A 26,691-nucleotide genomic window follows, 5' to 3' on the forward strand; every position below is an offset into this window, starting at 1 on the left:
TATTCCCATATATTTTTTACACTGATCTCAAACAATTATTTGGGCGTTTTCTTTTGTGATCAACTTTTTAAAATTATTTATTTCATTTGGTTTGGTTTAAAAATGACCAAACAGTCCATACAAATCATTATTGAACATACAAACAACAAAATCCCAAACAACTAACAATCATACAAAACAAGACAATTACAGAATAAAAGGAAAAAAGAAAAGAGGGGAAAAAAACAAGCTCAAGAACAAAACAAAACAAAACACAATTTCAGCATTCACAGTAATAAGATTTTTTTTTTGTGTGTGTGTGTCTAATTTTACGTTTTGGATCAACCAGAGCCACAATCGCTCTGGGATCAACTAACTATTGAATTGAATTGAATTAAATTCCTTTATCGTCATTCATACCAAGGTATAAACGAAATTCAAATGCAAACCTCCATGTGGTTTAAAACATCAGTGAAGATAAAAAAACATCTTCACTTTGTGTAACTACGGTACATGCACACACACACAAAAAAAAAGAAATCAAAGTTGCTTCCTGGCAACGAGAAAAAATAAACAATGCAAGCCACAGTTAGTTTTGATATTTATTGCAAAATTTAAACGGAGTTTGATTACCATTAAATTTTGGGCATAACTTATCTGTAATTATTTTTTACATATATCAAAATTCTTCATTTTTTTTTTAATTATTATTTTTTTAAAGAAATATTTTTGGTTGAGGTAAAAAAAAAAAAAAAAAAAAAAACGGGGGGTAGATGTTGTGTGCGGACCGGACGAGTACGAGCGGAAGTCGCGTTTGTTGTTCTTCCTTCTGTTTCCGAGACGTTCAGGGTCTGAACGGGTTCAACAGCCGCGTCTGCCTGCATGTCTCCACCGATTCCCCCCATAAACCGTCTTCTACCGCCCCCGAATGAAGGTAACGTGACATTTTACACTCTCTTACACTCTGTTTATACCCCGGGACTGTCTCGGGTTTAAATGTAAAATCTCACACTTAAATCCCCCCCCCCCCTTTTTTTTTTTTCCTCCTATGGTTGTTGTACCTACTCGCCTTCTTCTTCCTCCGTCCGTAAGTCGCTGCTGAAGCACCGGGCGCAGCGCAAATCCAGCCCCGTGCTTCGAGCTCACTGAGCCGGGGAGAGAGGAGAGAAGAGAGGGGGGTGGGGGTGGTGGTTGTCGCGGTTGTTGTATTTTTTTTATGTTATTTTATTTTATTTTATTTTATTTTAGTGGTGTCAGACCGGGTAGAAACGCGTGTTCACCTCATGGTTGTCAGGTGTGACAGCTGCCGGTGGTGGAGGGGGGTCGAACTTGTCCACCATGGGGCCCATTGCTGCTGGTGTAGTAGTAGTGGTGGTGGTGGTGTCTTGTCACTTTTGACATTATGGAGCTATGTTTGGATACTCGGCTGTCAGCTGTCGGTGCAGTTGGCGTGGCTACATTTTTTCCCCTACTTATAATAATAATAATAATAATATATAAAAAATAAATGAAGAGAACTACATGGCTTTGCAAAGAAAGAAAGAAAAACAAAACAAAACACAACACAACATAAAACAACACAAGTCCACCGGTTTCCAAAGCAACAACAACAGACTCAGGGTTTAACCTATACAGCTCTGGAAAAAAAAAGAGACCAAACAAGCCCAAATGTTCTTAATAAATCAACATTTTCAACACAAGGACATCTTATCATATTTAATAAAGATTATAAAAACCACTGTTGAGATTAAAAATTGAGATTATTCCACCAACATTGATTTCTGAAATCTTTCATCACATCAGTGTTGTGTGTTTTAAAAAAAATGACTATGAACTTGTTTTGTTTGCACTATTCAAGGTCTAAATTAAAACACTGGACCTTTTTTTTTTTGACCAGGTGTCATTTTCTGCAAATAAATGCAATATTTTGGGGAGATATGTTGTCAGTAGTTTACAGAATAAAACAAAATTGTTCATTAATTTCACTCAAACACATTCCTATAAATACTAAAACCAGAGAAACTGATCATTTTGAAGCATTGGTCTCTTAATTTTTTTCCCCAGAGCTGTATATAAATATGTGATTGATGTGTGTGTGACATGTTGATATGATATGATCGGGGACATGTGATGATGATGACGACACACACACACGCACTCACACAGACTCACAGTCTTCAGTTTCGTGCCTGTCGCCGTGTGATTGTGACACAGAGCCGTGGCCGCAGCAGCAGCAGCCAACAGGCCGTCTGTGTGTGTCTGTGTGTGTGTGTGTGTGTGTGTATCAGCCTGCAGCCTGCAGCCGCTGCTGCCGCTTACTTGTGACCCAGTAGTCAGTGTGTAAACAGGTTATGTAAGTCGTCTCCAAACTTATTCACCCTCAGCCAACCTTCGGCGGTGGGAGTAGAGCAGGCAAGTACACTAAAAAAAAACTATCAACACAACAGTGTGAAAGAATAAAATAGAATAAAATAAAATAAAAGGGAAAGTGCAGAATTGAAGAAAGTGTTTGCATTATAATATAAAGGGCTAATGATGTCATAAATAGCATTAATAACACAGTGTGCAGTCAGCATGTCACCGTAACTAACTGTAATTTGGTTAAACTGTGTTATATCATGCACTGTACAGAAAATATCATTGTTATTACTGCTAATGTGCAATAATATGAACTATCATGCACATTACTACTAATCTGTATCTACATTTATTTAAAATGCATGTGATATTTGTTGTGTTCACTGTCAGGGAGTAGACGTCCACTTATGTAATGACGTAATATGAACACATTTAAGTCAAAAAGGTCAGAAACTACTTTTTTAATCATAAGAAATGTGTTGTATTTTCTAAACTCTTAATGTTTTTGATGTAAATTCAAATCTGCAAAACCACCTGTAGCTGTCAGATAAATGTAGTAATGGAGTAAAAAAGTGCAGTATTTTAGTGGAAATGCTATTAAATACCTCCAAACTGCACCTAAAAGTTTCATGCACTATAGTTTGTTTTTACTTTTTCCATGTGCACACACGTCCTCAGTTCGTGTGCACGGAGATGTGGACAATAACAAAGTTGTGTAATAATAATATTATTTATTTCTGAGCCCTGATTTACTGCTGCAGCTGCTGACGGAGCAGGTGTCACACTAATCACCAGTGTTTACAATCAAAACTGGAAAGAGAGCTGCTGGAGGTGATAATACGTTGTCGAGTTTATTCAGCTAGTCGGAGAATCATGTTTCTTACACTGTATAGGTTTTTTTTTTAAGTATTTAAGACCAGGTTAGTTGAAAAATGACAAACTTTCCTGGTTCCAGCTGCTCAGATGTGGAAATATGATGCTTTTCTTTTCTTTTCTTTACAATAGTGAAGTGACTGTTTACATTTTTTCCAGTATTAATGTTGAGACTTAATGATTAATTAAGGATATAATCAGCAGTTTGTAACAATAATAGTGAGTTTCAGCTCTTAAATTAGCCTCTTGACAGATATACAACAAGCAGCCTGTTCTTCTTATATTCAAATACATTCATGCCTTAGCCTACATTTTGTGACACGAGGTGTGTTAGTAACAGCATTATGTATGTTGTGGTGACTGTTTACAACAAGATAGTCTGGCCTGACGGAAGTGCGTTGCTGCGATTAGCCTCTGATTGGTCGGAACGAGCCACCCGGCGGAAGTCCCGCCTCCGTGCTGCAGCTTTCACAGTCCGCCCGGTAAAGGGAAACATCAACAAACAACAATAGGAACTGAACCATGGATCCGTGTCATGAACCGAACAGAAGAATACATATCCGTCAGCGGTTGCCAACCGCCGTTAAACCAAACAAAATAATAAATATCTGTCAACGGTTGCCGACCGTCGTTACACCGCGGACCGAAATCCAGTTTCCAACCGGCAATATTTTGCAAGCGCACCGTTGCTACGGCGTTGCTACGGCGCCGACCACAACGATTGTGACTGGTTGAAAGAATTCCAAACGGCCGGAGCGTTTTTTTCTCTGATCGCAGAATCATAGGCGGAGCAGCCAGACTCTCCTTCTTCTCTGGAGGAGGGTCTGGCGAGCGAGACTAACAACAAGATGACTGTCTGTAGAGTCCAAGTTAAATCAAAGAGCAGCTCTAATTTAATTAAAGTTTGGGTTGAAATCAAAGTAAATCATGATCTGTGGCACCGTGGTTCAACATCTGTGTCACGGAGGTTGAAGCTCTTTAACTTCACACAGCATCTGTGCAAACAGTCAAAGTCAAAGTGTCTTTATTTGTCCCAACAGGGAAAATTGGTTTGCAGCCGGGAAGATCCACACATTCAAACACATACACAAATAGACAACACCAAATAACATGTAACATATAACGTATCATCAGTCGCTTTTTTTTTTGATAGTTCAACATTTTTGGCAAATTGGCCCATTGCCATAATCCCTATAGTTTTAGCAGTAGGTTTGTTACCTTTAATTGTCGGTGCAAGCTGTTTTTAGAACGGCGGAGCAGAGCCGCGACCTGCTCAGAGCTACGCTACGGAGGCTCATGGGATTTCTTGGTTTCCCTCATCAAGCTCATCAAATACACAATCCAACAACTCCACAACGCTCTGGTGGACAAGTTGTGACCTGCACATTCACCACGCTATGAGATAATAACACAACGTTACCAGACTGAGTTGTTTTAGAGGGAAATGCAGAGACTGCTTGATGAAAAACTGCCCCTGAAGGCAACGCGCATCATTGGTTTTGCATGAATTTACCTCTAAAACAACTCTGTCTGGGAACGTTGTGTTATTATCTCATAGCGTGGTGAATGTGCAGGTCACAACTTGTCCACCAGAGCGTTTTGGAGTTGTTGGATTGTGTATTTGATGAGTTTGATGAGGAAAATCAAGAAATCCCATGAGCCTCCGTAGCGTAGCTCTGAGCAGCTCACGGCTCTGCTCCGCCGTTCTAAAAATAGCTTGCACCGACAATTAAAGGTAACGAACCTACTGCTATGACTATAGGGATTATGGCAATGGGCCAGTTTGCCAAAATGTTGAACTATCCCTTTAAATGTTCCCTGTTTCTCATAAGTGAGATTTGAAAATTATCAGAAGGTTGTTTTTGATTTGAGTTTTTATCTTCTGCAAAACACGGACAAATGAAATCTGTCGACCATGAGAAGTTATGTCGTGATTCATATTTTAATCGTTTTATCATCCAGTCCTGGTTAAACACTGGTTGAACACTGGTGTCTGAAAGTTTTATTCAACCAAGAAAAAGTCAATGATAAAATTTTATCCTGCCTTTTCCTTTTTCCTGAGGGATGAGATGACGTGGGAAACATTTAACACTGTTGACATCTTCTGTCTCTGTGGTTTGAGACACAGCGTTAACAACACGGGTCCAAACAGCTGCTCAAGAAAAGTCTGATTTCCTTTTTGTCCCTCGTCCTCAACGCATTATTATTTCTGAATCATCATTCACGTGCATCACGAGCAGCGTCTGAGTCTGACCGACGATCAAAGGTGTCGACGACGACGTGTGGAAGTCAGTTGTTCTGGTGGCGGCTCAGTTTCCTCTGCGGCTTCTGGGGCTTTGGCTGCGGCTCTGTGTCGGTCTCATGGTGGGAAATCACCTTCATGCTGCAGCTGCATGCCAGTAAACTGTGTGTGTCTGTGTGTGTGTGTGTGTGTGTGTGTGTGTGTGTGTGTGTGTGTGTGTGTGTGGCTGCAGAGGTCACTGGCTGCACACACACACATTTAGTATTTGCTTAAAAAAGGTTTTGCGTAAAAATATCTGCATCTGGAAATAACTTGCAGGTGACTGGAAAATACTTTTTGGGGGGGTTTTGTCTTGCCTGCCAGTTATTGAGGCTCGGACTGAGCTAGAGATGAATCTCTGGTGTGTGTGTGTGTGTGTGTGTGTGTGTGTGTGAGTGTGTTTCTGCAACTAACACACACGTTTTACAACTTTTAGTCACACTTGGCTTTTCAGAGTAAAAGGCAGAAGCCACAGATTTCTCAGCTCAAACTCACTACAGTCAGAACAAGAAGTTGTTTTTCTTTTTGTTGAAGCAATATTAGTTTGTTGATCGATTAGTTAAAGGTACATTGTGCAGGAATTACTCCCATCTAGGGTTGCGGTTGTATATCGCAAGCAACTCAATCGTATTTTTCATGCTGCATTCACGTGAAAATGGGCAGACAGCAGACGGACGACAGCCGCTGCATGTACTGTAGCGGCATAAACAAGCCTCTATGTAAACAAGTGGTCCATCAGCATGAGGCAAAACAATACATGTGACAATATGTTGTCATGGCGATGTCGTATTGTTTACCTGACCCACGTTTTACCGTCTTTCTCTGGACTTCTGTGACTAAAATGACGTCTGGTTTGTTAGCGACGGCCGTCTGCCCGACTGCAGGTGAATGCAGCATCAGTGTAACGCGGTGAGTTTTCGTGGTTTCCTACCGTCACGCTGCCACTGAACGTAAAAACATGGCGACACCACATGGCAGCCAGCACCGAGCTTACCCGCTCCATGGAGATATGAATGATATGAACGGCTAATTCAGAGCTGAAAGGAACACTTCAGTTTGTTGATGGGGGGATTACTGATTAATGAAAAACAGACTTTTGAACGAAATAATCGATTTTCGTGAATAAATAACAGGAGAAGTTACACAATGTCCCTTTAATTGACAGGAAATTAATCAGCCATGTTAATCAATGATCAATTCATCAGGGAGGCATTCTCTGGCTATAAGGACTTGCAGCTTGTCCGTCTGTTTTATATCACTGTTATATGTATGTATATGTATGTGAACTGAATATGTTTGCTGCTTTAACATGTTATTTTTTACCAAGTATTTTATTTTGATTATAAATAAATTATTTCATATCAAATCGCAATTAGGTCACATGATGCTTTAATTATGTTAATATTTATCCATTTTAATCCTTGATGCTCTTTCCCTGCATGAAAAATATTTTAATCAGTGGATAATGTTTGTTGTCACTATTAGTTACTCTGACAATTATCTTCTTGATTAATAGATTAGTCATTATGGCGCCACATCGTTATGTTCTAGATCTTAAAAGTGGATTTTTCATTGTTTTTTAAGACAAGAAGTTGGAAAAACTCTAAATTAATTGTTGCAGCTCTGCTTTTATCACATTTCTTAACTGTTTCTCATTTTAATTCTCTTAATTAAAAGCAGGTGCCACCTAAATGAAGTCATGAAATCAAACTAAACCGTCCCTGTGTGTGTGTGTGTGTCTCTCTGCTCTGTGTGTTTCAGATTAACAGGTATGCCAAAGGAAAAATATGATCCCCCAGATCCCCGCAGATGTTACACCATCATGTCGGCCGAGGAGGCGGCGAATGGGAAGAAGTCCTACTGGGCCGAGCTGGAGATATCTGGTCAGTCCAACTAATCCCCCCCAACCCCTCTCCTCCTCCCTTTCCCTCTGCACCTGTAACCCTAGAAACAGGTCAGAACGGTCCAGTGTGTCGTGTCGTTTCCTGTTTGCTGGCTCCAGTTCTGCGGGACAGGAAGTCGCCGGTGTTTCGCATGTGTTGATGCAAACTGCTCCCTAACGTCGTGTTGTGTTGCGGAGCAGCACATGAATCGATAATGAGAAATTAATGAGTTGCAGCCTCGGTGACAAAACAAATCTGCTCTCCCTGACCTGTTGTTGATTCAACTAGTTCAAGTTAAAAGGATAGTTCAACATTTTGGCAAAGTTTCCCTCTTCAAACTCATCCAATACACAATCCAACAACTCCAAAACGCTCTGGTGGACAAGTTGTGACCTGCACATTCACCACGCTATGAGATAATAACACAACGTTACCAGACAGAGTTGTTTTAGAGGTAAATGCAGAGACTGCTTGCTGAAAAACTGCCCCTGATGGGAACACGCATCAGCGGTTTTGCATGAATTTCCCTCTAAAACAACTCTGTCTCATAACGTTCTGTTATTATCTCATAGCGTGGTGAATGTGCAGGTCACAACTTGTCCACCAGAGCGTTGTGGAGTTGTTGGATTGTGTATTTGATGAGTTTGATGAGGGAAACCAAGAAATCCCATCAGCCTCCGTAGCGTAGCTCTGAGCAGCTCACGGCTCTGCTGCGCCCTTCTAAAAATAGCTTGCACCGACAAATAAAGATAACGAAACTACTGCTATGACTATAGGGATTATGGCAATGGGCCAATTTGCCAAAATGTTGATCTTTCCCTTTAAATTAGAAAAGAAATCTGTGAAGTGAATGGACAGCTTCAGGCTCAGTGACAAGAGGACCTGAATGGATGTGAAACTGAAAGAAATGTTAATGATTAAACTCTCTCAGGTTGATGAAGTCAATGATTAACAACAGGTTTCTATTGTAGTTTCCTCATATCAAATGATAAGTTACTGTCATTTAGCTCTGATGTAATGGAGGCTGTTGAAGAAAAAGCTCTGTATTGAAGTGCAGTAACAGATCCCAGAGCTGTCTGGTTTTAATTGGAGGTTTTAGTGACACATCATATTGTGGGTTTTTCACAGTGAAAACAATTTATCCTGTCTGAAAATCTGAATTTATTTCTTTTGGTTTTTGGCACAAAAAACCACCCAAATTATTGTGGTTTCAATGGAAACCAGCATCTTTAAAAAAAAAAAAGAAGCTTATTCACATCCGCTTTCAATAGAAGTCCAATGAAGTGAAGTGAGTCTGTTTTGAGTTGTGTGTTTAACAATTGTACCTGTGTGTGTTTAACTGTGTGTGTGTGTGTGTGTGTGCAGGGCGTGTGAGGAGTCTGAGCAGCACGTTGTGGACGCTCACCCACCTGACGGCGCTGCACATCAACGACAACAACCTGAGCCGCATCCCGCCGGACATCGCCAAGCTGCCCAACCTGGTCTACCTGAACCTGTCATCCAATAAGCTCCGCAGCCTGCCCGCCGAACTGGGCAACATGGTCTCACTCAGGTGGGTCGGTTGGCGGCGGCGCCCGCGGCAGTGATGCGTTCAGGGACAGCGCGGTGAAATACCGTAAATACTTAGAGATCCTGGATTTTCAAAACAAGAGCGCAAGAAAGAAAAACAGATCATTATATGTTAGAGAGTTGCTCTATAATCTGCAGTGATCACAGTATGATATTTCACACTGCAATAGGTACATTGTCTTTCAATATATTAAAGGGATACTTCACCCAAAATTGATAATCCACCAATTTTCTACCCACTGTCATGCCAAGGAAGGGTTTGGAGAACTTTCAGAGTCATCAAAACGCTTTAGGAGTTCCAGGGGGGGTCCGGCTGGCGACGGGTTTTCATATAATGGCGGCGGATAGAGTTCACTTTTGAATCGTCCAAAACACACACTGTGAAACATCCAGATACCTCCATACTGCTTGTCTGTACTGACCCAAGTGTCCTGAAGCCGCCACATGAAAAAGTTGTTTGAAAAAAATAATTTGATCTCTGTTTTTAGCCTTGTTGTAGTATTAGCTCCCAGTGGCTCTGTTGATGTTTGTGCACATGCGCAAGATGTTCCTTGGTTGTTGTAAACCATTGGATGTTTGATGTAAACACGGAAGAACATCTTGCAGCAAATCTCACGAAGCCACTGGGAGCTACTGCTACAACAAGGATAAAAACAGAGGTCACATTAATTTTTTCCGAACAACTTTTCCATGTGGCGGCTTCAGGACACTTGGGTCAGTACAGACGAGCAGTATGGAGGTATCTGGATGTTTCATAGTGTGTGTTTTGGACGATTCAAAAGTGAACTCTATCCACCGCCATTACTGTATATGAAAATCCGTTGCCAGTCGGACCCCCCCTGGAACTCCTAAAGCGTTTTGATGACTCTTCCTTGCCATGACGGTGAGTAGAAAATTGCTGAATTACCGATTTTGGGTGAAGTATCCCTTTAATGATAATATGAATTAAGTACAAGATAAGATAGATCTGCTTATTACCAGGTGACACTGTCCACAATGGCCCAGTACAACCAGGAGTTTTTAAAGCATCGACTGCCTCAGTGCAGGAGATGAGTTAGTGGACGTAGTTAACTGTTAAAAAAAGTAAAAATATTTCCTTTTTCCTCCCTCCCAATGTTGTGACCTTCAGCTTTGACTCATTTATTCAAAGCCAAATATAAATGACGTTCGGCAAAACACAAAAAGAGGAACTCGCTACTTTAAAAAAACACATTGAAACTTTTCCACTGAATTTAAATAACTCTGGCGTACGACTGTGGAGTTTGTCCTCTGTCATGCACGTTAGCGGAAAGGAAAGCAATTGTTTGTTTTGTTTTTTTGTTTTTTTTAAAGCAGACTTGAAAACATTTGAGCCCGTCCTTTAAACGTGTGAACGCCTTTTTTGTTCTGTGATGATGTGGAGCCAACAAGCGGCACACATCAGGAAACAGGGTGATCTGTAATTATTCCATTAATGCTGTTTGCACAGGACAAATATGAGCTGTTGTTTGAAGTAAATGGATGTGGTCGCAGCAGCAGCAGTGAAGCTTTCAGACTTGCTATGAATGTTTGATGTACGACCGATGGTAACGGCCGATGACTTAATGAACGAGGCCCATTGTCTCTGCTGCTGCGTTTGGATAATTCTTCATTTAAATGGGAAGCAAACAAACTCGGCCTCATGTTCGCTGGCGTTTGTCCACTTGCTTGAAGTTGACATAAAGGATTCAATTTCACTAATGACACACAGAGCGTTTTTCTTTTCTTTTTTTTAGTAAACTATGTGTATTATAGTCTCCGGGGAGGAAAAGTAGATAATTCATTCAACGGGATTATGTGACAGAAGAATCCCAGAGAAAAAAAAACACACACACAGCGATCAAACACTCTGAGGGAAAAGTGGAAGATTTTACAACAAACATGTGGGTGAGAGTAGTTTTATACTGTTCGGCTCTGAAAAGCATCTCGCCTAAAAAACTGACAATGGCACCCAAAAAAAAAGATGACAAGCAAAGGCGCATTTTCACTGAGAGACTAAAAGTGAAGTGACAACAAAGCAGAAGATGTTTTTTGACACCAGTAAAAGAAAAAGCACAAGGAGTAACCCACAAAAGAAAAGTTTGTGAAGGAAAGAAAAGACGGAAACACAAAACACTGACATCTGTGTCCCGTTTGTTGCAGGGAATTGCTTTTAAACAACAATCTTTTGCGAGTTCTGCCTTATGAACTTGGGAGGCTTTTCCAGTTACAAACCCTGGGGCTAAAAGGTGAGTGTTTACTATGACCCCTCCCTACCCATTATATTGGACCTCGTGGTTAGTTTTATATTCTTGATTATATTTTTCTGACATCTTTAATTTACCACTGTACCACTTAATATCAGAAAACACAGAGATTAGGTGATACAAACTTTAGTTTCTTGTGGTTTGTAGTGCAGGCATGGGGCTGGAAATATAATATTATTCAGACCTCAATTTTTAAATTTTTAAATTTTCACATTATAGAAAGGTAGATGTTTGTGTTAAAGCTCCATACAGTGTAAAGGTAGATGTTTATATTAAAGCTCCATACAGTATAAAGGTAGATGTTTGTATTAAAGCTCCATACAGTATAAAGGTAGATGTTTGTATTAAAGCTCCATACAGTATAAAGGTAGATGTTTGTATTAAAGCTCCATACAGTATAAAGGTAGATGTTTGTATTAAAGCTCCATACAGTATAAAGGTAGATGTTTGTATTAAAGCTCCATACAGTATAAAGGTAGATGTTTATATTAAAGCTCCATACAGTATAAAGGTAGATGTTTGTATTAAAGCTCCATACAGTATAAAGGTAGATGTTTATATTAAAGCTCCATACAGTATAAAGGTAGATGTTTATATTAAAGCTCCATACAGTATAAAGGTAGATGTTTGTATTAAAGCTCCATACAGTATAAAGGTAGATGTTTGTGTTAAAGCTCCACACAGTATAAAGGTAGATGTTTGTGTTAAAGCTCCATACAGTATAAAGGTAGATGTTTGTGTTAAAGCTCCACACAGTATAAAGGTAGATGTTTGTGTTAAAGCTCCATACAGTATAAAGGTAGACGTCCATGTGTAGTGTGATTATAAAGCAGCTCTAGGTTCTATATTAATACTGTGAAAGTATCAAAGCCTCAGTCCACACAGAGAAATGCACACAGCCTGTATTCAGAAACTGAGCCTTAAAACCAGCCGTCAGGACTTCCTGTCACTTTGTGATGTCACAACTAAGCAGTCACCCAAAGCCCCGCCCACCACCACCACCATCCAGTGTTTTATTCTGAAATCTGCTGCAATTTTGAACCTAATCAATATCACAAACCTACCATCAGTCATATCAGGAGTTTTTGTGTGTGAAGGCAAAAACATTTTTTTTTAATATAAAGAAAGCGTTTAATTGAGTTTCTGTTTGTATTATGCTTCTTTTATTCTTTTTTTTTTCATTTGAAGGTTTTGATTGGTTGTTTTGCAGGAAACCCTTTGTCCCAAGACATCCTCAATCTGTACCAGGAGCCGGACGGAACCAGAAAGCTTTTGAACTACATGCTCGACAATCTCGCAGGTAAATGGGCCTCGCCAACGCAACGTCACCTGACCACACACACCGCTGTTTATCAGAGCTCATGCATATTTAACCTGCGGTTTATTGTGAACCTCAGTCAGCACGGCAGGTATATAATAGCAGGTATGCCATTGTGTTTGCCGTGGACAAATGAACACTAATCCTCATTCTCCTGTCTCCAGTGCACCCGGAGCAGCTGCCCCAAAGACCTTGGATCACTCTGAAAGAGCGAGACCAAATGATCCCCTCAGGTAAGGGAGGGAAGTCTCTGTTTGTTTAGACATTATTGATCTGACTATCTATATTTGTTTTACTTAAAGTGTGAAAGTATCAAAAGCCTCAGTCCACAGAGAAATGCACACGGCCTGTACTGAGAAACTGAGCCTTAAAACCAGCCGTCAGGACTTCCTGTCACTTTGTGATGTCACAACAACGCAGTCACCTGGGCTCACTATCCAACACCTGCGGAATAATTTGGTTTCTCTGAGTGTTTTATCTAGGGGTGGGAATCTTTTACTATCTCACGATTAGATTTGATTCAAAATCGACTTCCAATTCAAAACGATTTGATTCCTAATGATTTCTGCTTCAGTCTATCAGTGTGCAAAGGATCCTCATGTTCTACTCCAGTCTGCTTTGCAAGACAGAATGACTAAAGTGTCTTTTTCCACATATATTGAGTTTTAAACATTTGTCCATGCTTAGATGGAATTGTTGAAACTGTTGCATGAAAGCAATATCACATATTGCTTAAGTAACAAAATTAAAAGTGCCTCTTTATTTAAAAAATAGTGCAGTTAAACATGCAGCCTTTTAAATTCTAAGGAAATGGAGGCCTACAGCCAGCAGATTTGTTTCATTTTTAATCGATTTTGGGACATTTTATATCGATTCTGAATCGTATCAAATGAGAATTGCAACTCTTATGTGAATCGATTTTCATCAGAAGAGAGACTCAGGGCCTCCTCTGTTCTGATTCAGTGCTGATTATCTTGTTTGGCTATGCAGCAATCAGACGCTGCTTTACTCCCAAACAGCCACGTTCAGTCTCGTCCTGTTTTTTTTCTCTCCAAGTCACAGAACAGTCAGTTTGCTGTGTTTACTTCTGTCAACATTTCACAGTTTTAGTTTTGTGATTTGATAGTCTGTTTGTTGTTTTCCTCGTCACTTGCCAACATGCGAAGCCGCCCAGTGCTTCACAGCTTTCAACATTGGCCGTCGCTTTGTCCTGAAAGTAAATGAAAGGAAGAAAAATAAAACACTTAAGAGACTAATTGGAGCAGACAGAGATGTAAGAGATTTATGTCGTTGTTGTTGCATCGGATTAATAACAAAAACATCGTCTTTATTCAACACATTTAAACAGCAAAAGATGAATTCAAAAGACAGCATGTGTAGGAACAACACACTGAGACATAAAAGGTTGAAAAATGAAAACAGCCTTTTCTGTTTCAAATGTGAGCGCACAATGAAACCGAACCAAGAGACTGTGTTTAAAGCAACATCTGCTAGATAAAGTGCTACATGTTTTTAAATCAACATTTAATTTCTAGCCTTGGGAGTGTCATGACCTCCCCTTTGTCATTTCACACATGAGATAAAATGTTCCAGCCTAATATAAAATATACATATTTAGAGATAATCCCCAGCATTTGCACATAGTAAATGCTTAAAAAACTTTTTAGATTTGCTGTTCTAGGTATTTAAATTATTCTGTGTTTCCTGTGTGTCCATCTTCTCCTGCAGCCGCGTTCACGGTCATGTGCTACAACGTGCTGTGCGACAAGTACGCCACGCGACAGCTGTACGGCTACTGTCCGTCCTGGGCCCTCAACTGGGAGTACAGGAAGAAAGGCATCATGGAGGAGATCACCAGCTGTGACGCCGACATCATCAGCCTGCAGGTAAAAGACCGACGCCACAGGTGGAGGAGGAAGATTGTCTTCCTGTTCCTCTTAACTGAAAGCTCAAACTTCCAGTGAAACACACAGAAAGCAGGCTTCTGTTATTGTTTCTATGTGAGTATTTATGTCATTTTAAGTGAAAATGAACAAAGGGAATCTCTTACTGTGATCATGTTCGTTCCAGGGAAGCAGTCTTATTGAAATGTGTGGTATTTTTTGATCACCTTTCACATACCTTCTTCCTGTCATTGTGTTTTTTGTTTTTTTTTAAGTCAGAGTGTGAAAGAGTTGAAGAGTTTAAAGAGGAACTAAGCAGGATTTCTCCCATGGCTTGGCTACATTTTTACCTTAATTAAAAAGCTCTGGAGTAATTGTGATCGTTAACTACATGACTTGTGACTTGTTACGAGTGAGAACGGAGGCTCTCTTGGCTGAAAACCAACCTTGCCACATTAGCCGCCGCCCTGGCGTCCCAGCTCTCGTCTCTGTGGCACCGCGACACAAACACACTCCGTAACCCGCATCCTTTTGTTTAAGACTACACAAATACACACGTCGTAACATCATATATTTTATATAATGTTATCCGCCACTCCATGGATTGATTTTTCACAGGCTTCGTTAAAAACAAATGCGCATGGCCGAGAGGAGGTTTAGCAAAACAGAGGAAAAACGACCGGACTTGCATAGTTCCTCTTTAAAGCCTCACTAGATCTCCAGACTCTGTAGTCTGAATCAAATCTGACAGTAATCCATCTAAAAGTGGGTCAAATGTTCTAGCCTGAACCAAAGTTGGTGGGTGGATTGACTGACACACCTAGAGCTACACTGCACTGTTAAACCCCACAGGATCCATACAGGTAGGATAAGTTTTCAGTGGACAAACTAAACTATTTTAATTTGGCATTGAGCCTCTTATAAATGTTCAGTTTTTTTCTAGTTCTTTTAAAACTCTGACTGTGAAAAGATCTGTTAACTTTTCCATGATGAGAACATCCTGGACAGTTTCCAGCCACTGTGTCTGATTTGATGCGTTTATATTCAGCCAGTTTCTTGTGAGTGGTTTTCTCCTTTCCTGCATGTCCAACTTTGGTCGTGTCCTCTCAGATTATAGGATAAAAGTTTGGAAAAATATACCTCCATAAGATTTTCCCAGTATAACCTCATCTTTGTGCGTTTACAGAAAATGTGTGATCACTGCCTGCTGCATCTTTCTTGTGTTATTTGAATCTTTAAACCTGCTTCTTCTTCTGCTTTGAGGGTTGAGTCGTCTCTGTTTCCTCCCGAAAGCTTCGTAGAAAGCCGAGTCGGGCTGAGAGTCCCGCTGTGTGTTCGCCGCATCCACAATCGACCCAAGCGCCTTATTTGAAGTTTTGTCTTTCTTTGTCTTCTGTCCTCATCTCTTTTTCTAAGGGAGTCTCCTCCCGCTGACTTCTAATGAACAGCATCGGCTCTGCTGGGTCTTTCAGTCTCTTCTGTACTGTAAATATCAGTGTCAGTGTCAGCTGCTCGCATTGACTCGCAGCGTCCGACCGTTCTCCATCGACACAACAGAGCCATTGTCTACTGCCACAGATAAAGAGGCAGACGCATTACTGATTAACTGGTGCCGGTCCTTGGGGGTTGGGATACCGTGTTTACTTTCCTTTGATTGGAAAGCCCCATATTTGATGTGAATAATATCACTTCAGAGAAATTCACCGCCGTGTTTAATCACCTTCCACGCTACCTGGAGGTTTTTTTTGGGAACATTTTGGATCTGAAAAACTTTTAAAAAATCAGGAAAATCCCAGGAAAGAAAGAAAGAGAGTGTAAGGGGGTTAACTTGACTTCCATATTCCACAATCTTATGATGGAGATAATGTGCCGACATTGTACAGTATGTTCCCACATCTCTTGTTGTATGTCAAATGATACTGAAGGATGTTATTGAGCACAACGATATCCTTCATGGACTTGGATAAAAATTCAAATCCACCTGTCACATGTAAAGTTATATAGAAGTTACTCTGTCAAAATGTATAATGGGAACTTCACTTATCGCGCAGAATATTCAAAAGAGAAACTGAGTGAACATGAAAACGTCTTTGTCAGTTTTTTATTTCATCTTTAGGACAGATCGCTGAGATACTGAGAAACCTTCTCACTGACACCACGACACAGACATTTCACGGTTTCTCTCTTTTCTCGACCCTGTGTGCTGCAGGAGGTGGAGACGGAGCAGTACTACACCATGTTTCTGGAAACGCTAAAGGAGCGCGGCTACGACGGCTACTTCTGTCCAAAGTCTCGTGCCAAACTGGTGTCTGAACAGGAGAGGAAGCACGTGGACGGCTGCGCTGTCTTCTTCAAGACCGAGAAGTGAGTTTAACCTTCTGTGCTTCGTTTGTTCATTTTTGAGCTGCTCGGACCACCAAGAGTGTTTGCTGTGTGAAATTAGACGATATTCCTGGAGGCAGACCTGACAGACCACGTAGTGATTGTTAGTGGTGATACCTACGTTGTGTTTCCTTGGAAAAGCTGAGAGATTTTAAAGAGATACTTCACCCAAAATCGATAATTCACCAATTTTTTACTCACCGTCATGCCAAGGAAGGGTTTGGAGAACTTTCAGAGTCATCAAAACGTCCGGCTGGCAACGGATTTTCATATAATGGCGGTGGATAGAGTTCATTTTGAATGGTCCAAAACACACACTATGAAACATCCAGATACCTCCATACTGCTCGTCTGTACTGACCCAAGTGTCCTGAAGCCGCCACATGAAAAAGTTGTTTGGAAAAAAATTATGTGATCTCTGTTTTTATCCTTGTTGTAGCAGTAGCTCCCAGTGGCTCTGTTGATGTTTGTGCACATGCGTGAGATTTGCTGCGAGGTGTTCATTGGTCGTTGTAAACCATTGGATGTATGAAGTAAACACAGAACAACATCTCGCACAAATCTCACGCAGCCACTGGGAGCTACTGCTACAACAAGGCTAAAAACAGAGATCACATTATTTTTTTCCGAACAACTTTTTCATGTGGCGGCTTCAGGACACTTGGGTCAGTAGAGACGAGCAGTATGGAGGTATCTGGATGTTTCATAGTGTGTGTTTTGGACGATTCAAAAGTGAACTCTATCCGCCGCCATTATATGAAAATCCGTTGCCATGCAGCCGGACCCCCCCTGGAACTCCTAAAGCGCTTTGATGACTCTGAAAGTTCTCTAAACCCTTCCTTGGCATGACGATGGTGGGTAGAAAATTGGCGAATTATCGATTTTGGGTGAAGTATCCCTTTAACTCTAGAAGAGAGTCCGTCTAACAGTCCTCTGTTGCCGCTCCTGCAGGTTTACAATGGTGCAGAAACACACTGTGGAGTTCAACCAGGTGGCGATGGCCAACTCGGAGGGCTCGGAGGTCATGCTGAACAGAGTGATGACCAAAGACAACATCGGGGTGGCCGTCCTGCTCGAGGTCAACAAGGACGTGTTCTCCGGTGGTAAGAGCATCCCTTTAACTCTAAAGATGGCTGCCTCATTGAGCTGTGATCCATAGCAATGCATTAAGTATCCCAGCAGCCTCCCACAGCAGGACTTTTATTTAGCTATCAATTAATTATCTCCATGTAGAACATCTCATAAAGGGACATTTATGGCTTGTTGAGCCTGATTAACAGTCCACTGCTCAGCGACTATAGATGTTTTTTTCGCCCTGTAGCCAAAATGAAACCACAGCACAATGGTTATTTATTTTGTAACTAGCGATCCAAATGAATGCATCCGTCAAATAATTAATAACTCATCTACAGTACAGTAACGTCATTTTGCCACAAGGTGTCAGACTTGTGACTTTGATCAGATCTCAACAGAATTCACTAGATGTCATTCACTGGTCTGTTGTGTTGTGTTGTGGGTATATTTCCACTGCTTGTGAAATATTGGCCGTTTTTCATAGTGATGCTCGTGTGCAGCCAGACTTCCTGTTTGTGGTTTGAATCCGTGTTCATTGACGCTCTGTAAAATCTCTGTTTTCCCTTTTTTTGATTATTTTTTTTCTCTCCTATACTGCCTCAGCATTTTTTTGAGTTAAGTTGCATCACAGCTCTGTACTTTTACTCAACCAAAATAAAACAATGATTTGTTTGGAGGTTTGGTGGGATTTCACAAACCTCCATCACTACTTGTAAACTTTTTTTTTTGGTAGTTTTGGGGTTTTGACATTTTTATAATTCCTCCTTTTTAAAATAAACATATTGCAGACATACTGGGTCAGCCAATCAGTTTTTTTTTTTTTTTACATCTCTGTTTTCAGGCATGAAGCCGCCACAGGAGAGGCAGCTGATCCTGGTAGCCAACGCCCACATGCACTGGGACCCCGAGTACTCGGACGTCAAGTTGATCCAAACCATGATGTTCCTCTCGGAGCTGAAAAGCATCGCCGAGAGGGCCTCGGGCTCCGTGGCGACCGGCTCGCCGACCTCCGACCCATCCTCCATCCCCATCGTCCTGTGTGCTGACCTCAACTCGCTGCCCGACTCCGGTACGATGCTCAGACTCTTTGTTGGTTGGTCGGTTGGTTTTGTTAAACTGTCACCACACGACAAATCTAATCTAAAGGCCTTTGTGGGGTTAAAGAGATAGTTCAACATTTTGGCAAATTGGCCCATTGCCATAATCCCTATAGTCTTAGCAGTAGGTTTGTGCAAGCTGTTTTTAGAACGGTGGAGCAGAGCCGTGAGCTGCTCAGTAACAGTAACAGTAACAGTAACAGAAGACTTTATTAATCCCCGCCGGGCAATTCAGTTTCTACAATCCATCATACACATACAGTCAGTCACACACAGCCAAACACACATGTCAGAGGTAGCATGATGGAACATAGGAATGTACAAATGCAACTCATATCTAAAAGTGTAAATAAAACTTGTAACACACGAGGCAATGACGGTCAAGTGCAATCTTAGGAGATTAAAAAGTAACAATGTTAAGAATAAAAATAAGAGGTAAAAAAATATATGTATATGTATTTCTATGAAGATAATATATATATATATATATATATATATGTATACATACATATAAATAAGAAGGATTCACATAGTCAACTCAGCATTTAACAGCACGACTGCTGAGGGAACAAATGACCTGCCATATCTATTGGTCTTTCTGGGAGGCAGCGCATAACGCCGGCCTGACGGCATAAGTGCAAATTCATTTTTGAGAACATGATCATGATTCATAATGCTTTTGGCTCTTTGTAGGACACGTTTCTCCCAAAGAGAGTTCAAGTCACACAACCTGATGCCAATAATGTTGGAACACACTTTTACAATACTGTTCAGAGCTACACTGCTACGGAGGCTAAAGGGATTTCTTGGTTTCCCTCATCAAACTCATCAAATACACAATCCAACAACTCCAAAACGCTCTGGTGGACCACACTATGAGACTGGCGATGACGTGGCACATCGTGATCGGTCGTGAGGATTTATAAAAGTTGTAGGTAGACGAAAGTGAGCTATTTATATTTTCTTATGATAAGATTAAACATTTACACAACTAACAGTGACGAAAATGATTAAAATACTGTAGTTACCTCGGGCGTTCACGAACGTTTGTTTAGCGTTGCCTAGGAGATCTGTGCCAAATATCTACACCGGAACTACATTTCAGACACGGCTGCTGGGCGGTGTGATTTCAAAAGCGTAGTTCTGAGTATTTGCTTAATGTGCCGTAATGTTAAATAATTATACATGATTATTTCATAATGTGATGAATGTGCAGGTCACAACTTGTCCATGAGAGTGTTTTGGAGTTGTTGGATTGTGTCTTTATGGCAATAGGTGAAATTTGCCAAAATGTTGAACTATCCCTTTTAAATAAAACAAGAGATATTCAGGGTCAATGTGCCGTACCTTCACAAACATCCTCATTCTTCCAGGTGTGGTGGAATACCTGAGCAACGGAGGAGTGGCCGAGAACCACAAGGACTTCAAGGAGCTACGCTACAACGAATGTCTGACCAACTTCAGCTGCAACGGCAAGAACGGCAACTCCAACGGAAGCATCACACACAGCTTCCAGCTGAAGAGCGCCTACGACAGCAATCTAATGCCTTACACCAACTACACATATGACTTCAAGGTAAAAAAAAACAAAAAAAACTAAAAGCCTCCACTGTCTGATCGCAAGTTTGACAAATCCTGTTAGCTGACGAGTTTAGACGGTTTGGGTCTGTTTACCGTCTCCAATTGGTTTCCGTTCATTTCTAGAACAAGCAAACTCTCGAAACTGAATCGAATTTCACGGCTTTTTGAGGTTTTGGAGTTTGAGCGTAACTGAGCAAACAGGCCGTCGTCTCTCGAGCGCTACGTTTGTGCTTTGGTTTCCCACAATTCAATCATTGGCAGGCTTAAAACTACACGTCTCAACCCAAACTTTAAATGAAAAGTAATGTGATAATGCTTTGCACCAAACCAGATTAGGCTACATCTGAATCACTAAGGCGACGGATTTTGACTGGAATACACTGTATACAGTCATTAGGCCTACACACTTTCTGTTCAGTACAGTGTTGGGGTTAAATGAAGTACAGCTGAGCAGTGAGAGGCGTTAAAGCCTGAATCTATTAGACAGATTCATACACGTGGGATGTTTTATATACCATTCTGAGTATATTTCTCTGTGGGCGCCCGGTGGGTTTGGAAAACCCTCACTGGCGCTTTGCTTGAGATACAGTCTGTATCAGTCTGTATACAGTCTGTAGTTTCACCTCTGGTTTCCAATGCGTCATTCAGGCTGCAGCTGTACTCCTCGTAATCGCAATAGTAATTAACGATGGACTTCCCCGGCTGTCTTGCGCAAATCTTCACTATCCAAAATACAGAAACACTAAAATGATCCGTGTTTTTTTTTTTGGAGGGGATCCTTTTTTTAGAAACCTACTTATGTTTTTGTTGTAGTTCCTCTTCAGATGCCGTCATTGGGTTTTTACCTCCGTATGAACAAATGAACCCATTTGGTGACTGATTAATGGTAAAGTTGTAGAGCGTGTCGGTTCATTAGCACGCAAACATCCTCCGTCCAAAGCGATGAAAGTGACTCATATTGTACCAGGCCAAAATTAGCTTCCGGAAAGAAGTTGAGCCTGAACGCATGAGAAGTTGTTTCCTTTACATAAACAAAAACGTGAACGTGAAATTTTCCTATTTTTGACTGGCAAATCCACCGAAGATGCCGTCGCCTCCAGTTTTCTTATCAGAGAAATGTGCAGTGATTCAGCTTAGACCGAAAGACTTTCGGTCAAAATTGATCCAAGAATGTGATAGCACTTAATAGGTGTAAATGGAAATTCTGAAGAGGGTAAATTGAAGTCTCTGTGTCTCCTCAATCTTGGTATAGTAAAAAAAAAAAAAAAGTCATTTGGCATGAAGTCAGAGGAGCGACATGATTAATGAAGAGTATCATGTGAACATTTTTATCCTGGTCATGAAGTGAAGAGGGCAGCTGCTTTGTGATGACGAAAGTGTTTGTCATTTTGGGAAATTTGCTGCATTTCTGTTTGTGTAGAGTTAAATTAGAAGATTGACACCGTGACAACATGAAGTGCAAAGCTCATTAATTAACAGGTTGTATCACTTGCTTAATCTATTAAAAAACAAAGAGTTTAAAAAAAATGATGAATCACAGTTTGTCAAGGAAAGAAGTGACAAGGTGTTAAGTTCAGGTACAGTAGGTTTTACCTTTGTTCCTACTCTTTGTGCTATGCTAAGCTAAACTAATCGCGTAGAGAGACATACTGTATGAGTGGTACAAATCTTCCTGTGCAAGTTTCAGCATGACCATAAATAAGCAGATTTTTCCAGAACCTTTATGTTTATGGGTCAGTGATAAATAAGGGTTTGGCAAGATGAGCAATTCAGAAATATCTTTAAAGAATTGTTTTACTGTAAAAGATTTGTTAAAATGCACATTTTGTATTCATTTTGGTTTTAATGTCAGTTGAAATGACATTTGAAATATATATAAAAAAAAAAGTAAGACTGAATGCCCCTGAAAATGTCAAATGGTGTAACTACAAAAGAATGATACATATTTAATAGTTGATCCACCTACAGTGGACTTAAGTGTACATGTGGACATAGATACTTTCTTTTGAAAAACATTTCATTTAATTTTTTTTGCTGTTCTATATTTGAATTTTAATGCATTTTGGCAACACTGGTCAGGACATATACTAGAAACACCATTTTTCTTCTAAATAATGTGACAAATTATGCAAATTTTATATACAAAGAAACAGTGTTGCATTGCAAAAGTGAATTGCATTTATTCCACATTTGAGTCCAGATTTATTTTCATGTGTATGTAGTCAGATTTTTATGGAAAAAATACCGGTTTCACCACTTGACATTGGGTTGCAACGCGTCATTGACTCTTATTTGTTTGGAAAACATCCTGATTTCCGTGTGTTTGTGTCCGCAGGGCGTGATTGACTACATCTTTTTCTCCAAGACCCACATGAGCGTCCTGGGCCTGATGGGCCCGCTGGACAGCCAGTGGTTGGTCGACAACAACATCACGGGCTGCCCCCACCCCCACATCCCCTCGGACCACTTCTCCCTGCTGGCCCAGCTGGAGCTGCACCCCCCCCTGCCCCACCCGCTCAACCCCCTCAACGGGCTGCACCTGCCCGTCAACAGGTAGTGCAGCCTGAGAGTGAGAGAGAGAGAGACCCCCAACACCCCCCCTCGCCTCCAATCCTGGCCCTCCTTACCCCCCCAACTCCCTCCCACCTTTTAAACACTGTCCTCCCTCCTCCTCCTCCTCCTCCTCCTACAGCTTTATACAGGACCCTGTACAGTTTACCGATCATGTTCAAACTCCGACACCATCCAACCCCCCCTGCACCCCCCCCTCTCCTTCCCCCTCCCCCTCCGATCCCGAGACACACCTACCTAAAAGGAGTGAAGTATTCGCCCAGTTTGTTGCTCCATTTTGTGTTTTTTGCACACTGTAAATGTTTCTTTTCTTTTCTTTTCTTTTTTTTCTCCCCTTGAAAAGTCTTGATACCAAATGTTGGGCTTGGGATGAAGCTGCTATGGTCGCCCCCAATGTTTTGTTTTGTTTTGTTTTGTGTTAGTTTTTTTGCCTTAGACATGATCATGGCCGCTTGTAGATTGTGCTCCTAAAAACGACAAACCTTCACGAATACTATCACCAACCTCTGTGAGACAAATCTATCGCACTTCATTTGGGTTTCTGTTCTCGTTTCACGTAGCTGTGAAATCATCTTTATTTTTTTAAGAGTAAAAAAAAACACAACTTGTCTTGTAGAACTGGAACCTGACATCTCTCTACCAAACTAAACTTGACAAGTCTTTTAAATAAAAAAGCAGTTTAACACTACGAAGAAGAGCTGAATTTTAAGTTATGAATTTTCGTAGGCGGAGGAGCGTCAAAGGTTTGTTTACATCGGTGCATATTTTACACGTTGATCAGCCAAGAAACACCAAAAACACTTAAAAGTCACGTATAGGTGAGAGAATACCTGCAGTTTTTCTTTTAAAAAAAAAAGATTAAAAGTGCTGACTGGGCATTTTAAAAGTAACGTAACGTTCATTGTAACACTAAACTGGTGTGTTTTCATATGGGAGCGGGAGTACGAAATCATCTCATGCCACAGCTGCAGGTCACATTACAGCACTGGGAGTTTTGATGATGGACTGTTTTATTTGAGGGGGCTTTCAAATTGACGCCGGCTTCTCTGGGACTCGTTTTCCACATTGTTTTGGGATCGGTGTTGCCTGAACATGGATGTCACATCGGCTAACGCCAACCTGAAAGCCTCGTCGCAGTCCTGCGTGGATGTTAACTGAGCTGCTGCTGCATTCAGCTGCATTCACTTCCTCTGATACGGGTCTTGTATCGATCATTGCTAAATATTTTTTACTTGCAGAGGTACTTTCACTTTCACTTTCACTTTCACCTTGGCTGATTTACGCTCACTGTAGTTTAAAAGAGGCGTTTTCTGAAGCACTATGAAGTAACAAAACAATCAATCCAAGGCCAAATGAGCCCTCAAATATATTAGCGTTGCACCCTAATGAGCCCAAAGACTTAAACGTGCTTCTTACAACATGTTTTAAGACATATTTGAAACACAATCCTGACTTTTACCAACAAATGCGCTTTAACACTTTAACTTTTTGAAGTCGTGCTTTCGAACATCCGCGGTCTTAAAAGAGTGTCCTCCTGTTTCCCCATCACCTGACTGGCCAAAGAATCTCCCCCGAATGAGTGACTTATGCTCTGCCGATAATAAAATAATATTTATTTATTGGTGCCAGAGAAAAAAAACAATCTTCCTGAGAAGAATCTGCTAATGATTCGCGATCAGGAGCCGAATGTATTTACCAGTGGCTCGCTATGAAATTGGTCGTTGGAGCCTCTTAATGTTAAAGATTCCTGTGGACTCTAGACTTTGTATATTTGTGTGAGACGATTAGAACTAATAGCCCTTTATGTAAGTTGTAACTCAGGGCTATACTATGCATCAAGCAGTACCTCTCAAACTAAAGACTCTCAGAGTCACGTACGAGCAAAACCAAACAGGAAGCTATTGTTCTGAAAATCCTTTATAAGCACAGGTAACGTATGTACTTATACATACATATATGTTGTTGTTGCTGTTGCAGTACAAGTCCCACGTCTTTGTGCATTTTTTTTTTTTTTCGATAAAGCTACTGCTGCACTTTTGATCCGTTCCCAGAATTTGGGAAGTTCAAAAAAAAAAAAAAAAAAAAAAAGTCTAATTTTAAAGTCGTCACAAAGTACAAAAAAAAAGGTGTTGAGATAAATTTGGTTTCGAGACACTTTGGAGTTTTAAAACTAAATCATTTATTCGGTTTTGTTGTAAGGCTTTTTTTTTTCTTTTTTTTTTTTTAGAGAAAGTTGGACAAATTAGTGGGACATTATAAAAAGATGAATGGATGCAAGGGTAGGACTGGGTATCAATACTGGAGCCAATAGGATACATACATTTTCCATTACGTAGACAAAGTTTTAAAAGAAAATTCAATGATTTTTGAACCTTGCAAAAAATCTTAATGTGTCAGAACCTTTGTGGTCATGATCACATGATCAATTCAACAAAATAAACCACAGTCCAAGTGTCATTTGTTGGTCACAGAGGTCTGTCAGTGCCAGGCCTAAGTGACTTGACTTTACAGTTTAACAGACACATTTTGGGCGGTGCAAAAACAAAACACCGGCATTTGATACCCAGCACTATCTTTGCAACGTTGAACACATCTGGCACGTTTTCACTGCTGTAGTGTCTAGTGTATTGGATCTTTTTAAGATTGAAGTAGTTTAATTAGACGAAGCATTTGCTCTGTTCAAGAAAAAAAAAGCCATAATTATATATTTTTTTTCTTTTTTTGGATAAATGGTGTCTGCACAACACGACACCTCAGCTTTAAACAGCATTCAGATCAGTGTAAACTGGCCTGGACGCAAAGTCTCGGCTTTTGCTTCCGTTGCACGATTTGACTCTTGTGATCGTTTGTGAGCATTTCGAGGCCTATACTTCACTCCTGAAACTCACCTCACAGGGTTTTCTGATTTTGTACAACAGCTGTACAGAAATTAAACTTGTCTTCGACGACAGGGCGTCTTTCACGTCTGTGAGGGGAATGTACCGTTCTCCAGATAAAGGGGTGTGTTTTGTTTTTTTTCTCACAAGTCAAAGATGTACTTGGTGTTGTACTTTCTTTTTCTTTTTGCCCGGTGCACTAAGATCTTATATGTGAATACCACCTCCACTTGTCCACGATACTCTTGTAGAGACAAAAATGTCTCTCTCCAACTTTTGTTTTTAAACTACGGGCATTTTCTGTCTCCAACATGCAGTCAGTCTTTCAACTGGTACTTTGTACAATTCAGTGTTACCACGTTTTTTTGAGAAGAAAAGATAAAACGTTCTAGGTTTAAAAGCAGTTTGTCTTCTTGATTGCTTTTTATTTCTCCAGTGCACATTTTTTTAAGTGTCATCTCAAAGCTTTGCAAACTCTGAGATGATGCTTAATAAAAATTAAAAAAAAAAAAAAAAAAAAAGATTTGTTTTTGGTTTGTTTTTCTTTTCATTTGATGTCTTCCATCTTGAGTTTTCCCCTACAAATGGCTTCCCAGATCCCTCCACATCCGTCTTCTCCACGCTCATCCACAGCCACGTCTTTTACGTTTCCCCACAGTAATACCCAGCTGTCACTACCTGTGAGCATTTGAGCTGTTGATT

At 40.6% G+C, this 26,691-nt stretch overlaps 1 protein-coding gene across 1 annotated transcript; it reads left to right on the top strand.

The window, feature by feature from the left end:
• The first annotated feature begins 816 nt into the window (after window positions 1-816).
• On the top strand, window positions 817-26,487 carry cnot6l (CCR4-NOT transcription complex, subunit 6-like). Its single transcript, XM_085785899.1, has 12 exons — window positions 817-913; window positions 7,253-7,374; window positions 8,740-8,926; window positions 11,104-11,189; window positions 12,418-12,507; window positions 12,690-12,758; window positions 14,254-14,411; window positions 16,618-16,772; window positions 17,742-17,893; window positions 18,706-18,933; window positions 20,335-20,537; window positions 22,878-26,487. The coding sequence occupies exons 2-12, from the start codon at window positions 7,263-7,265 to the stop codon at window positions 23,097-23,099; spliced, it is 1,662 nt and encodes a 553-aa protein (XP_085642025.1). The 5' UTR covers window positions 817-913; window positions 7,253-7,262; the 3' UTR covers window positions 23,100-26,487.
• Window positions 26,488-26,691: the final 204 nt, after the last annotated feature.

This window comes from Trachurus japonicus, chromosome 9 (assembly GCF_045865225.1).
Source record: "Trachurus japonicus isolate A0001 chromosome 9, Traja_1.0".
Lineage (NCBI taxonomy): Eukaryota > Metazoa > Chordata > Actinopteri > Carangiformes > Carangidae > Trachurus > Trachurus japonicus.

Coding starts and splice junctions, on each gene's coding strand:
- cnot6l (XM_085785899.1), top strand. CDS start 7,263: ATGCCAAAGGAAAAATATGATCCCCCAGATCCCCGCAGATGTTACACC. Junction 8,927..11,103: donor GGCAACATGGTCTCACTCAG/GTGGGTCGGTTG, acceptor CGTTTGTTGCAG/GGAATTGCTTTTAAACAACA. Junction 20,538..22,877: donor ACTACACATATGACTTCAAG/GTAAAAAAAAAC, acceptor TTGTGTCCGCAG/GGCGTGATTGACTACATCTT.